This window comes from Falco cherrug, chromosome 12 (assembly GCF_023634085.1).
Source record: "Falco cherrug isolate bFalChe1 chromosome 12, bFalChe1.pri, whole genome shotgun sequence".
NCBI lineage: Eukaryota > Metazoa > Chordata > Aves > Falconiformes > Falconidae > Falco > Falco cherrug.
In genome coordinates, this window is record NC_073708.1 from 21,820,757 (window position 1) to 21,836,060 (window position 15,304).

Below are 15,304 nucleotides of genomic sequence, written 5' to 3' on the forward strand. Positions count from 1 at the left end.
ATCAAAGGATTTGATGAACTTTCATACTCTTCAAGAATATGTGAGAACCCCAAAGGCAGTTTTACATTCCTGCAGCAATTGACAGCAGCTGTTAAAACAAGTATAATGTTCCTTTTATACCTCTGGCGGTGTCGCCATCAGTGGTAATCAGAAGCTAGGTTAAATGACACTTAGGACTCAGGAAAAGGTACTTTGTAATTTATACCTTCTGTAATGCCGCATCAATTTCTTTTTGTTCAAACTGCATGCGTAGTAATTTTTGTTCTTCAATTCTCCTCTGCTCCTCTTCTTCCCTGGCTCTTGCCATTTGTTCAAAACGAGCCTTCATGTTGACTTTATGAGTAAATGGAGCCTCAGATTTCTTGGCTGGTCTCACATCTACCTCATCGTCCTCGGGGGGGGGGGAAATTAAAAAATAGGACTTAATGCATTTATTACCTTTTAAATGTGTATGATGATAAAAGCAGTTTGGTAGAACTGTAGTTTTTAATTGAGCAAAGCCACAAGTCCTGTTTTTCTTAGAGGTTTGTTTAACGCTGGGTTTAAGATTGTCTTGTAATAGTTTATCCCAGGGATAGGGTGAAATACTTGCAAAAGTCATTTAAAAAATGTTAAATATAAAATAACTCCTCAAGATATATTTTCATATGGAAGTAGAACACTGTCTTGTGGCAATAGTAAATCCTTAGTGACTTGACTTCTATGCCATGTTAGGGTAGCTGCAGCACCTACCACAGGTTGACCTTACAGAAACAACTAGAGTGACAGTTACTAAGTTAAAAGCTCAAAAATAAGGCTTTTGAGCTGATACTGAAGTGACTAACTACTGTGGATAGGAACCTCAACAAGGCTCAGATGAGGCTGACCACTGTTAAAAAAGGTTTCATGCATTGCCACGTGTTTGTGTCACGGAAGCTCACGTCTGTGTTTTGGATGACAGAGCACAGTGTTGATTTATTGGTTAGACTGATAGCTTCACTTCTTATTTCTGCCCCCTGAAAAAATGCGATAGTTTCCAGCCTGAAGCATAGTTAATTAGGTATCTTTTTCTGCTCTACCCTGAGAAATGAGTAAAGATGATAAAAAGACTTGGTCTTAAAATGGTATTGTTTGGGTTTGTGTTGGTTTGTTGTGGTGTGGTTTTTTTAATACCAATTAAAAGCAATTCATGTGGTGATCTAATAAATTCTCAAATATGAATGTTTCAGACCTTCAGGCTGGCAGGTTTCACATTAAAATGCTGAATTGAGGACCTTGAGCAGAAAAAAAGATCTCTGCTTGGCCAGATAACTCATTAATAAACTGGTGCTGTTTAAGAAAACGGGGATGCTGAGGCAAGACTTCCTCGTGCATCCAAAGAAGGGAACAGGAAAGAAGGGAGAAAATATTTTTGGAAATACAGCAAGCTTTGAATGCAGCAGCACTGTCCGCTCCTGGATCATTAGTGTGCTAGTCAAGTATAGCATTAACATACAGAACGTAACTTACCTCTTGAAATTTTTCAGCTTCCCTTTCTCTTATTTCTTCATCCATTGCTCTTCTCTTTGCTCGCTCTTCTTCAATCTTCTTCTGTATTTCTTCTTGAGACAATTGTCCTATTTTTTCAAACTTGCTTTTTAAGCTCTTTGCCTGAATAGAGCCACTTCTTTTTAGCTTTATTAATTCTTCATATTCTTTGCTTAGCTCAAAAGTTTCGGACTCTTCTTCCAGCTGTTCAGAAATCACAGAATGTGTAAAGATGGAAAATGCCTTAGTTATTTTTACTACCTGTTTTCCCCACAGATAGGTGTAACTTACTACACCTAATTACTGCATTTGTATCATGTCTAAACTAGATACAGATTTTAAAAATACTTTGCTTGAATATACCCTTTGTTATTGCTGTCAATAAACCACCCTTCACAGACTCGGAGAACCAGACACCTAGCAATACAAAAAAATGATACTGGATCCTTAATTTACCTATCTGACTTAATTGTAATATGGTAAGAAATAATTTCCTGGAATACAGCTAATTTGTTAAGATTACTTTTGCTTTTAATTCAGCAAATGAGATTTCAGAATGTCATGACTGGAAAAGAAATAGCATTTCTAGATCCTGTAATCAAAACTTGTCTGAAGCTGCAATTGTTGTTATTTTACTCCTTCCTTTTATGACCCCTGACTGACAGTAAAGATGTATATGCATTTTAGTTGGATGTCCCTGTCTCTTCTTTCCCAGGATGTAATACAAAATTTACTTGAAAGTTTCGCAAGCTAGAGCCTTTATTACTCGCTCTAGCTCTGCTTAACAAAAATAAATAACTAAATGTAGTCCATTTGACATTCAAAAAGGAATAGTAAAGAACTGGCACCCACAACGAAATCAAACTGAAGTGTAAAGTTCATGAACAATGTTTTATACATTTGGTATGCAAAGCGAATTTTGTGTGTGATTTTTAAAATCAGCTGTGACTGTCTTCAAAGCATTGATATGCTGAAGTTCAGGCCACTAATTCTTTCCTAATTATTTATCACGGCATTCCCTTGAGGAAAAGCAAGAACTTTGCTCTTACCTACTTTAATTTTTGTATTTTCATTTGGGAACTAGGTGTTTCTGTTCTCCCAACATTGTAAATACTACATAATCATTTTAGCAATACTGTAGATTTTTCAGAAGTGAGTGTAAAATATAATTAACAGACTTGAAAATAGGTTTTTAGTTTAAGGGTGGCAAGGGATAAAAGCATTTTCCTGTGATTGGTGATAAAAAATTGTGTTGTACAATGTTTTAAAAATACTTTTATCTATTTTTCATTCTTTTCACAGAATACGCTATATACAATTCCTTTTAAAGGAATTTTCAGTTAGTTTCAAAGTTTGAGATTTTAGTAATTAACTTAAATGATCCATCTTATTTTTATTCAGAGCATGCTTAATATATCTTTGGATATACAAACCTCTCCCATTTCTTGTCTTAACTGTTGAAATTCTTGCTTTTCCATTTCCAACTTTTGCCTACGCTCTTCTTCTGTGCGCCTCTTTTCTTCTTCCATCTTTTGCCTCAGCAACTCCTCAAAATTAATTTCCAGTTTACCAGGTATGAGAGATTCTTGAGAAACTGTTTTAAACATTTCTGGTGAGTCGTCATCCAGCACCTGCTGAAAATTCAGAGCATTAATGATATCTGTGATGAAATGACACCGTTGCTCAGACACTTCTAGTACATGAAGATAACAAAGTACTTTGCAGTATCTGCCACAGTACAGTAAGATGCAATATGACAACGTTCCTCTGATGTTTTGGGATGGGGGAGCGTGTTTGCCTTTAGCTCTTTATTATTGCAACGCTAAACTTTTATGATGAAGGTGCTTATTAAAATGTAGTCTTTTTTGCAAGATGATGGAGATGTCAGAGTGCAGCTTTGGGACCTGAAACAATTAATTCCTATTTATTTCATAGACTATAATTAGGCAGAGTGCTTGTGTGTAAATGTCATTGCTCTTAATGCTGAAGTACGTTTACCTGTAATCTTTTTCTAAGCAAACTGAATTATATTCCTGTTCTTAAGCAATATTAGTATTTCCAGTAAGGAAAACTGAACAGAATTTTCTACAAGAAATTCTTCTTGTGCAGGAATTGGTTATACTAAGTTACTTTGCCAGTTCACTGGTTTGTACAACCCAACAGCAAGGGTTTCCTCCTCCCCTTGTCCTTTTCTGAGACTTCAGAGTAGGGTTAGGCTTCAGTGGTCATTCACGAGCAGGTTGCTGATTTTGTAGACTTAATTAATAAGAAGATGACAGGGCCTAGGAAAGGTGATTTTCATTACTGCCGGAATTGGGAAGTGTAAAAACAAGTATTTGTTACCAGACTGAATTTCTTGAAGCAAAGCATTGCTAAAATGTGAAGCTGTATACTACAAAAATGGCCAGTGACTTATGCAGGAAGATTTTTTAAATAACTTATCGATAAAACCTATATAAATGTATATTTGTGCATTTAACTATGTAAACTTATTAACAGAGATTGTCTCGACATGAATGTTCTGTGGATAAATGTGAGATGAGGTCAAGTACTGATCCAGAACTGTGTGGCGATGTGGCTTTTGGCACTAATTAATTGGCACGATTTGAAAAGCCTTGTGGCAAACGTGGAAGAGCCCAACGTGCCCAAACTGTAGACAGTCCCAACAGTAGTAATCAGGCAAATGCTAGAAAGAGCTAAAGGAGCAAAATTTCCATTTCAGAAAGTGTTTTGACTAGTTTTGTAAAGAAACAGAAAATAACCATTTTTCAAAAGGGAGTGCCAAACAATCTTTTCTCTTTATTGATATTTACTGCCATTGAAACTTAGACCTTTCACTGCTGTTTGTGCCTCTTAGTTTGTACCACTGCCTTGACCTGCTCTGCCCCTATCCTTTTTATTTTTCACAGCTTGCTCAGTAGTTTTTTAGCCTAAACCCACTCAAATACTGCTCTTTGCTATAGATGTCCTTTAGATTTTCCATCTGAGCAAGCTTGCGGTTGGACTTCAGCCCCACCATTCCTTCCATTCTTGATTTGTTTTGCATAATACGAGCATATTTGTGGAAATTTTGTTACGGAGAAGCGGAGTCAAAAAACAAAGCTGTAAACTATTTCCTTTAATGAAAACAATGCATAGCCACATCGTTTTCAGAGGCTAACCACAGCTAAATTAGCAAAGAAATGAGTCTCTTGCTTGTGATGCATTAGTTCATATGCTCATCACTTCAGAAAATACAGAACCTAAGTGAATAGAAGCATTAATTCAAAATTTACCAACACGTGTACGTATAAACTTTTGAAAGCTGTGCATGTGAGCAAACACTAGCAGCTGTCTGCTCTGTGTTTGCAAGTCCTAATTTATGAAAAGACAGTAAGCTGGCAATCCTGGTTAAAAAAACACAGGAAAAAAAAATCAGCTGAATTGTGTGATGTACAAAACTTGTGGTTAGTTCAGTAAATATCTTAGCCATATTTTGTAATGTGAGACCATACTTTTTTTTTCCTGCAGAGTGGGAACAGATGGTCGTAAGAAACAGAAACAGTCCTGTAAGAACCATAATTTGCAGCACAGTCAACCTATTTTCAATGGGCAAACAGTGACTGATGGAACTTTTTTTTCGTTCATGTTAAGACAGGTTCTTTATGCGGTCTCTAATAAAAAGAGTGGGATAGGGGTGAAAGATGAATGCTTCAGTCTGAACATGAGCGTGCTGATGGTGGGAAACACGGAAGTATAAATGTAGCACAAGTAAATGTGAAATAGGGAGAACCTTCCAAAAGGAGGTGGCGTTTGTGTTTTCCAGCAACAATATTACTACTACTCTGTGTGTATACTTTCAAAACAAAGTGAACATGAATAAATATGAAAGAGGTTCTAAAATAACTACTTAATTTAAATGCTTAAATAAAAATCGAATGTGAAGTTTTACTACTTGGGAAAGAGATGACCGATAGGTTCTTAAAATGTTTAAAAGCATGCCTGCATTGCTGCTACAGTGTGTAGCTATGGAAGACAGGGAAAGCATGGGCATGTATCTTATAAGTAACAGGAAATGTGGTGTTCATATTCTGGATGCTAATTAACAGAAAACTTGCAAATATGTGTAGGCTGAAAATATACTTCCAGTAATTTTTTATTATTTTTTTTTTTTAAAATACTGAATGTCTTCACTGTCTGCAGTTACAGCGCAGTCAGACTCTGTGCTGTTTAATGGATTAAACTCTGTTTGATCAACGAGATTTTTCTTGCCTGGACACATATCTTAGGTTCTTACTACGCTGAGGCAGAAAAAAGATTCTCAAGAAAGCAGGAAAAAACAGAAGACAGTACATAATTTCTTTGCCTTCCTTTTGTTGTCTGCTTGCTTTTCATAAAAATTGGAATGACAGAAGTCCAATACCACTCATTTATTTCTTTTCTAGTGGCTTTAGTTTGTTTGCTCTCTTTGGAGGTATGGACCGACACTGTTTTCCGTAATTGCTTACCAATACAACATCAAATATAAATTTACGTTGTAGTTTCTCTAGGTAGTCTTTCGGCATATAGGTCTTGTCTTTGGCCCAATTTCCAGGCAGAGGGAGCACTGCTTGCAGTATTAGTAGTCATACAAAGCGTTGCCTCACAAGCATTGCTTTGAATGATGAGGAACATTTAATTAGGCATGCAGTTGGTCTTTCCCAATAAAACCACAGAAGGGAATGTAGGTAAGTGGGTTGTTCCACAGTTCTATATGGCAAGTCTTGTCCTTCCTTTTGAAACAAACAATGCTTGGTTTTAGTTGGTATTTGTGTTATTTAATACTTTATTTGCTAACATCCACCAATAAGTAACTGGCTTATACTCAACAGCCTGCTGAAATGTGAAGTTGTTGGAGTAAGTGTTAAGAATACAGTGAAAAGCACTATGCTAGTTATTTTTTATAAAAAATGTTGTTGCCACCCTCTGGAATTGGGTGTCTTTCTCTGCTTTCAGGTAGTGTCAGTATGTCAATCCTAGGTCTCTGAAAGTTTGTCTTCAATATAGCCTTAATTCAAATTTCAGAAGTCATGGCATATCAGATTAATTGTAATATGAAACTTGCTTAGACAAATAGAAGTTGTTCTAATGGTAAATGTCACAAGTTACTTTTTCTGTTTCTCTGAACAAGCAATTAAATACAATAAAAATACCAGTTAGCTGAGTTCAGCCTTCTTAATTTTTCCTTGCTGAACAGCCACAGATGACTTGTACTTACAGTGAGCATTTCTCTAGTGTGCTCTTAGTTGCGGTTTGGCTAGTAAGAACTGATGGTGGACAGCCTGTAAGGGCAGAGATAAACCTGGAGAAGTAAAAGGAACTGCTCTTCCTCCCGCAAGAGACTATCAAACCCTCTTTGTGAAAAGATTTTGCTTTCCAAGTCTGTTGTGTCTAGCATAATAATGTCCGTTGGACACAACATCTCGTTTGGACTAAATTACTGGAAACCCTTTCTAGGCTTGCTGTGATGAGGGCTTGTTCCGTGGTGATTTTTGGTATTGAACTTGATTAGTTTATCCCACTACCTTCTGTAAGTAGCGAGGTGAACTAATTAATGATGTAGTTGAAGTATGCATTCCTTAACTGTATTTAAAGCTTTTTTTTTCCCCAGAGCTCCTTTCCAGTTCATTTGAGACTTAAGTAAAAATTAAACTATATACTAAACAAAAATGCCATACCATGTTCTTCCTTGCTTCAGCAAATGCTCTTTTCTCTTCTTCTATGCGTCGTCTTGCATCCTCTTCAGCTTTCCTCTTTTCCTCTTCTCTCCTCTGTCTCTCTATCTCCTCAAAACTGAGTCTCAGTTTACCAGGACGGAATTCTTTAACGGAACTTTCAGATTCTTCATCGCCACCTTCATTTATCTTCAGAGAAGAGGGAGAGGAAAAAATAGAAAAGAGTTATCCAAACATACTCCACTTATTCCTTTCCGATCTTTTATAAATGTGTTGGGGTTTTTTTCTCCTTGGGGGAAAAAATACATCAGGAGTTGGGTTTATGTAAGAAATGTTCTAGGCTTGGTTTTAGCCAGGGAGGGAGAGAAAAGAAACATATTGCGCTATCGAATATGTAGGTTGTATAATTTCTATAAATCTCAGTGTGTAATTCAAAGAACAACGTGTTATCAGGAAAAGGCTGAACAATTAAGTACATATTTTATGGTCTCAGGGTTGGATCATTTACTGTAAACCACTCCCTATTCACCTTCTTTACGTCATTTTCATAGACCTTTATACCATCAAGTCTTTTTGTTTGCATATAAATTGTTTTTAACGATACACTGGCTAGTTAAAAAAATGCTGTAGAGTTTTATAGCAAAACTAAATCAATTAACATTTTGTTACTACTCCAGACTGAGATTTTTGTTTTTCTTTTCTTTTTAGACATTTAATCATCACTGAAGAAAGGGAATTGAGATACTCTGATCTCTTCACTATTGCTTGTCTCCAGTGAGCACTTACCTGCTAAGAGAAGCCTGTGGTTTGTAAACTGCAATCAAGAACAAAAGAATGAGCCATCTTCAGAAGGCACCTCTGAGTACTTTATTTGTTAATGGAGGAAATGGACTGGTAACTCTCAGAGTACTGATAATCCAGGTTTCTGTATACTGCAGGCAGCCCTGGGACTGTTACGCAGGGTAGCCAGTTAAGGGAATTACAGAAATCTTTTACTTGAAATTCATAAGGGAAGAAAGAAAGAATTGAAGGAAATTAACTGCTGAACTCTTTTAAGAAAACTTTGGACGTCAGATTTCAACAATCACTGATACCAGATGAAAGTGCATGTTAGAAAGCGTCTTTTGAAGTAGAGAATTTGTAAATTACTGTATATTACTGGGTTAATAAATGCATATATGTAAGGGTGGGAAATGTTAACAAAACTTCAGTTAGAACGGCTAATGACTTTGTGAAGTCCTCTCTCCATTTTCTTCCCTCTTCTCCTTCACTAGTAGCCCCTGCCCAAATAAATACCAAATGTTACTGTGTGGAAAGGTTAAGTGGTTTATTGGAGGTGCAGGTGGAGGAGTAAACTACGGTTTGGGTAACTGCCTAAACCTAGAACCCTCACAATCTGGATCAGTTGGTAATTTCAGTGTTTCAGTTTTCTGGAGATTCTATGGGTTTTTTTCCTGGAGAATGTAAGTTTCTTGAATGGTTTTGAAATATAGTCATCTTGAGCTGTTTATCCAAGAATGTTCATTCGTAATTATACTCTTAAGTTAGCAAATTCCTAGAAATAATGTTTTAAGATATTTCATGAAAGATTAAAACCTCATTTCTCGTTAATCATCTTTGTATGTGAATTAGCAAGTCCTAATGATCATGATTGTACAGGGAAAAGATATTTAAATGCAGAACTTAAAAAATGCTTTTGCAAACGGAGTATGGTAAAGTAAGGAAATGTAGAACTATGTGAATACGAAGCATATAATTCCTTTATTATGACCAAAGAACAAACTATAGTGAGGTCTGTTTATGGTTAATCTGTCTGGTTTATGATAAAGAACACATATGGAGGCAGTTTTGCGAGTAATGTAAAGCAGGAATTGTGAGCTATATTACTCACAATTTGGTGCTTAATCTAATAATTTCTAGTGTATTGTTGTCTTATGCCAGTACATACAAGAGAGCTGACCCGTCTTTTTTTCCCTTTCTTCTTAAGAGGAAAGTTCTAATTGATGTATTTATCTATCATATGTATAAGTAAATACAGGAATAAGAAATAGCATTCTAATACTACAGAATGTTTTCATCAAAAACTGGTTACTGAAACATCTGAAGCACTACTTAAGAACAAAACAAGACAACTAATTATCTTCTTGACAACGTAGAGCTTAAGTTACTACAAAGTGTAGATATAAAATCTGCTAAGATTGCTGGCAAATTTAAAAAACATACATTTCCTGGTTTTACCGAAAGAATGTCTAAAGCATTATGCCAGTGTGGTTACTAAGTTTGAGGTAAGATCAAAAATAAATATTTCAAAAGTAATTTTCAGACTTTTAACAGCTTGAAAATATACTTAAGGATTAAGAGAAGAATCAGATACAGGGAAGACTAGAAAAGTATATCCTATGTTAAAATATGAACAGAACATGTATTTACCATTTGCTGTCTAGCTTCTTCGAAGGCACGCTTTTCCTCTTCTAAACGCTGCCTTGCTTCTTCCTCTGCTTGCCGCCTTTGATTTTCCTGTCTTTGTCTTTCAAGTTCTTCAAATGTAACTTTCAGCTTACCAGGAGACAGAGGCTCTTGGGTTTCCTTGTCTTCATTTTCACCCTGTGTAAGAGAAGTGAAATACTTACATCTTAAATAATAGGTACTTATTTCTTAGGTATTTTTAGATTTACCTTGGTTTACCTTGACAAATGAAAGGCCCTTGGTTTCCTTAAGGAATTGGTTTTGTTCCTCATATTTTAGCTTCATTTCTTCATCCTGTCTCTGTCTTTGTTCAGCTCTCTCCTTTCCTGTGTTCTCAAAGTTTATTTTCATCTTCCCAGGTGTTTTGGTGGGTTTTACAGGCACTACTGTAACTAGCAGAGAATCATCCCCTTCCTGTCCAAAAATAATTTATTATATTTTCATAATACAAATTGAAAATACAGAGTTCTACATTAAACTAATTTCTTAATGAAATTTTTGTTTTACCTGTGTGCACCAAAGCTTCCAAAAAAATTACTTGTATTGAGTATTAACCACAAGAATAAACCTGTGGCAGTCAAAATTTTTCTTCTAGTATCTGAAGAGCATCAAGACTGAATGATATTTTAAACATAACTACTGGCAAACTCCTTAATTCCTTTACATATTTTCATTAACTGTTAATAGTAAATATTCATGGTTTGGAGAAGAGCAGGTGAAATTTTCAACACATAGCAATTGTAGCCACACTCTACTTCCAGTCTTATATTTATTACGTAAAGGATATACTGTTGCTGGAGTAAGCTAGTAGTTCTAGACAGCAATATGTAATTTGTCAGGCAGAGTAATTTTTTTGAAGGATGTTGCTGCTTCAAAGCACACTTTGCTTGCCAAAATATCTTCTACCTGAGTTTCTTCACAACATACCGTGATTATCAGGGATACTTTCAAAGAACTTAAAACTAATGGTTTTTGGGGTGGGTAGGGTTTTTTTTCCTTTCCAAAACAGTACTAAGAATGTGATTTTCTTGTGTTAGTGAAAGACAATAGGACCTTTGGGTCTAGCTTTTTGAAATTAAACATTTATTTGCAAGACTTAAAATCCAAACCCGTATGGTAAATTAGTCAAAAAAAATTTAACTGAGTAAGGAGTTCAAACATCTGTATATTCATAGAATCGCCTTTTAATTTCAACTTTAAGGCAAAGAGCTTTTAAGATGATGCTTTCCAAAGCCAGAAGACTTAAGAGTATCATTGCCAGTATACCTCAAATCATTCTGGTGGCTTTCGATATTTATATTTTAGGTGTTTTTAACTAACCACAAAGTATTCACAGTGCAGACTATTTCAAACTTACATAAATTGACTTCAAGTACAGACATACAGTTCTGTATACCTTAAAAATGTGTTAGCTCCTTGGTTGAATTTTAATTGTGCATTTGTGTGCCATTTTCCCAGCCCAAATTACAACCATAAAACAAAGTGAATAAAAGTGTAGGTGAACATTTCTTTAAAAAAATCTGATTACCTCAGCTGCTGATTCAGTTCCCGTATTGTTAAAGTCATCAATCTATTAAATGAGAATTTCATATGATTACATTACTTTAGCTCTTTGCCTTAGATTTGCAAACATAGAACTGGAAATTCTTTTTGTATCGGTGATATGTACGTAGCACTTAAATTCATGGAGATGATAATGATTGAGCCTTTGTTGTAATACTTCAGATAGGTTACCTTGTTGAGGAAGAGGGAATGTAACATAAAACATCATACAAAAAGTATGCTAAAGCATTCTTAACATTTCAGTGATGAACTGAGTACTTAAGATGTCCATTCTTCATTTAAGTATTCCAGAACTGTGTAAAAAGGAAAAAGCTAAAGCAAGCTCATCGGTTATTTCTGATTCAAGTGACATAGTCTTCCCCGCAACTACTGCAAAAAGCCCATTACTGTATTTGCTTCATATGGTGGCTTTATATGTTACTGTCTAAAACAAACATACTTTCAAAAATTCTACATCATACGTACTTCTGCCTTTCAGAGTACATTAAATATTACTAGATACATTCCCAGTTAAAAGTACAGTTTTAACAATGTTAAGAGTCTTAGTAGAAAATAGTATCCTAGTCATTGTTGAAAACTGACTCCTATTGCACCGGGTGTTTTTTTCTTATAACAAAAAAAAAACCTAAAGTAATTACTACTATCTTTTGGTTAAATAAAATTTCGCATGTTGTTCTGTCTATCGTTTAGATGTTCACTCTCACTGCAGTATTTGCAGCACTGATGAAAACTCAGAAAGGGAATTAAATGTGATACCTCAATGTAAAATTCTATGAAAGACAGAATTTGCTTTACTGGCATCAACAAAAGTTGGAGTCTGTTTGTTTATATATATATATATATATATATATATGTATGTAATAAAAGAGTCACAAAGTGGCAAAGGAATAAAACGTGATCTGTAGCTTCATGATTTATGATTTTTACTGCATTAGTATCTAGTTAATTTTGCCTGCCAATGGCATTTTCTTAATTGCTTTTGCTTGACTTAGTTCATGTATCACTGAACTGTATTTACTAACGTGTAGGCAAAAATTGTCTAAAATAAAGGTTGGTAAAATATAACAAACATTTTCAAATTATTTTAGTAAATTCTGTGAACTCTTGCATGCATATGACACCACAGTTTGTGCCAGATTCATATTCCTACCAGCTTTATGCCTGCCTGGTTTCATCTGTAACTCAAGTTTAGTGCTTGAAAAAAATTGTTACTGAAAAGAACTGAAGACAAACATTCTCTGAATATTATTCCCCACTTCCACCGATTGCACATCTCATGTAAATCACTACCATCAGAAATCTTAAGATTGAATCTTTTCTGATCAATGCAAAACTTTTTTCTTGTGTTGTTTATAACTGTATCCTGATTGTTGTGAACATACCTCCTGTGCTTTTTTTGCTAATTCCCTTTGAATTTTTCTTTTCTCAATCATATCTTGTTCAATTCTGCGCTTTCTTTCTTCTTCCATTCTTTTTCTTTCTTCTTCTTGCCTTTGCTTCTCCATTTCTGCAAACTTGCCTTTAACGGTTCCTGTGGAGATGAAACACACGGTTCAGTAGGTACATCTAATACTTACCTAGTGAATTATGTGGACTTTAAAATCAGGGCCCTCTTACCTATTAGCTTTGGAACATAACCTTTTTCTATTTTAGATAATTTTGCATCATCATCTTCATCAGATCCAAGGAGTTCTTTCATCTAGTTGATGAAACACAGAAAGTAAACAGTCTTTATAACTTAAATAAAATTGCAATATTACTGTCTTAAAATAATGTGAAAAGGTTTTCACATACAATATTGAATATTAAATAACACAAAATATTTGCAAAGAAAATAACCTCCTGCTTTCTCCTGTTCCATTCTCTCTCTCTAACATATTGTTCTTTTCTTCTTTGCTTTTCATCTCTAGATCTCCTTTGATTTCTTTCTTCCCTTGCTTTCTGCATAGCTTCAAATTTATCCTTTACATCGCCCTTGTGAAGCTTGGGCACATAGGATTTTTGGACGGGTTTAGATGAAGAAAGCAGAATCTTGGTGAAGATATAGAAGAAATGAAGATAAGAAAAAGAAAGTTGAAACAGGTGGACAGAAACATTCTGATGGATTAGAAAGAATGCAAGAACATAAAAGAGAAATGCATTTAAGATTATGAACTTTGTGTCACTAACCATCATCAATTAAGCGTCATTGTATTTGTTAACAACTAATAACAAATAATCAACTAATAATAAATAATATATCTAACAACATTTAGCATTGTATTAAACATAGGCTATAAGCAATTGTAATGAATAGCTACATAACTAAGTATATGAACTATGTGAATATACATTTTCAATTATTAGGGCTTTAAAAATTAGGCACAGATTTATATCGTTGCTTTCAATCATAAGCAGTCACCAAAGAGCCTCTCTAACATAGCCCCTAACATTTAAAATAGATATAAAGACATAGACCTATAACACAATAGGTATGCTTTCCTCTGCAACCTTCTACAGCCATGTATGTTTTTTTAAATAAAAAATAGTATTATTTGTTCATTTAAAACTTCCAATGCACTGTATACTACTTTAGTGTTTAGAGAAACTCAGAAGTCCAGTGATTTTATGTTGTAAAACGTGAAGATCACAGACACTTTGCCGATGCCTGACCCTGCGTGGGTCTGAACTAATAAAAGTTCCCACTTTTCAGAACTACTGTGAAGTTCTCTCTCTTTTTACTGTAATGACTAGAGGAATGCTCCCAGTACAGTAATGCTAAAAACTGGCTGAAAACATCGCATGTTTCACATTTCCCACCTAAACCAATAGGGTTTGTTCCTGCTTTTGTTCTTGTGCCAAGTGAATCTATGTAGAAGAAATATTTGAAGTAGCCCAGTGTTTACATTTGAGAATTAGAAGTGAATGTTGCCCTGAGTTTCCCCACACACACACTTTCGTTGCCTTAAAACAACAGCAATACCAGCAGACTTCCGATATAATTTTTTGTCTCTTGCAATTGTTTGTAATTACTTTTTGCAAGCATCAGTTGTAAATTACTACATTAATTACTTTAAAATTGGTACATACCTCAGTTTTCTGTGCAATGTCATTCATGGCTTACTGTATTGTGCTCTGCACCTGGTATGTTAAGATTGCTTTCAGTTTCTACCTGAAAGAAACAGTTGTAGTTATATTCCTTTCTTTTCCTTTTAAATGATGCTTTAACCATCGTCCCGCAAATAAGTTTGCAACAGCTGAAATTGATATATCACATTTTCATTTGGTCCTTTGAGGCTTTTGAAGACATGAATAGGTTCTAAGTATGCAACAGTAATTAAAAGAACAAGCTTATGATTCACTATTCATGCTCATAACTTCTCTATATAGTCCGAGATATTGGGTTTTAATTTCCATTTGAAAAAAAAAAAAAAACAAAAAACAAAAAACAACAAACCAACACCCACCCTTGGAGCCAAGCTCGGGCTGCCCTGGCGGGTGCGTTGTGAAGCTGCTCTCCTCCACGCTCAGGACAGCAGAAGGCCAAGTGCCCTCTGCCGCCCCAGCCCCAGGTGGGAGCCATCAGCTCAGGTTCCATGAAGTTTGCCCAGCCCCCCACAGACACCGCTTCGCCTTCGTGCGGCTGGCAGGGGAGCAGCCCCATGGCGGGGGGACCCACCTGCCTGTCCCCAGACCCCCTCCCTGGGCGAATGTCCCCCCCAGCCTCAGCCGGGCCGGCAGCTCCCTCAGCTCCTCAGCCAAGACAGGAATAAAAAATAACGCCTTCCTTTCTCCATGGGCTATTCTAGGAAAAACTAGTGCTAAAACCTATGAAATGAGTCAGGTAAGCCACATACACCTTGGAGAAAGTATTTATATCATTTAATTTTGTGCTGGAAATTGCACCGCATTTTTCCAGGGAAAAATGTTACAGATTTTATATTACACTGTCCTTATTAGGAACCTAATGGAAAAAGCGCTTCAAGTTCAGGGCAAGCCTTTTCCTCCCCCCACCCCACCTATTTTTTTTAAATCATCAGGTCTGTCCGAGCTTGTGGGAGGAAGGAAACCGTGACACAGCTCCAGCGCCACGGCTG

At 35.7% G+C, this 15,304-nt stretch overlaps 2 protein-coding genes across 15 annotated transcripts in view; one reads left to right on the forward strand and one right to left on the reverse strand.

The window, feature by feature from the left end:
* The window catches only part of FUBP1 (far upstream element binding protein 1), a 39,870-nt gene extending 27,798 nt beyond the window's left edge, over window positions 1-12,072 (forward strand). For all 4 annotated transcript variants that reach the window (XM_055724323.1, XM_055724325.1, XM_055724321.1 and 1 more), the window contains one exon: window positions 7,908-12,072. In XM_055724323.1, the coding sequence (XP_055580298.1) occupies window positions 7,908-7,925 (18 nt within the window). In that variant the 3' untranslated portion in view covers window positions 7,926-12,072. The remainder of the gene's footprint in view (window positions 1-7,907) is intronic.
* The window catches only part of NEXN (nexilin F-actin binding protein), a 28,325-nt gene that overhangs the window by 6,642 nt on the left and 6,379 nt on the right, over window positions 1-15,304 (reverse strand). For 2 of the 11 annotated variants that reach the window (XM_055724311.1, XM_027802724.2), the window contains exons 2-12: window positions 14,298-14,379; window positions 13,068-13,259; window positions 12,846-12,927; window positions 12,611-12,759; window positions 11,194-11,235; window positions 9,885-10,079; window positions 9,630-9,803; window positions 7,203-7,388; window positions 2,940-3,140; window positions 1,489-1,710; window positions 206-391 (exon numbers count right to left, since the gene is read on the reverse strand). In XM_055724311.1, the coding sequence (XP_055580286.1) occupies window positions 206-391; window positions 1,489-1,710; window positions 2,940-3,140; window positions 7,203-7,388; window positions 9,630-9,803; window positions 9,885-10,079; window positions 11,194-11,235; window positions 12,611-12,759; window positions 12,846-12,927; window positions 13,068-13,259; window positions 14,298-14,324 (1,656 nt within the window). In that variant the 5' untranslated portion in view covers window positions 14,325-14,379. Of the gene's footprint in view, window positions 1-205; window positions 392-1,488; window positions 1,711-2,939; window positions 3,141-7,202; window positions 7,389-9,629; window positions 9,804-9,884; window positions 10,080-11,193; window positions 11,236-12,610; window positions 12,760-12,845; window positions 12,928-13,067; window positions 13,915-14,297; window positions 14,380-15,304 lie in introns of those variants that run through there. The other 9 variants (XM_055724314.1, XM_027802727.2, XM_055724312.1 and 6 more) reach the window with 8 other exon arrangements.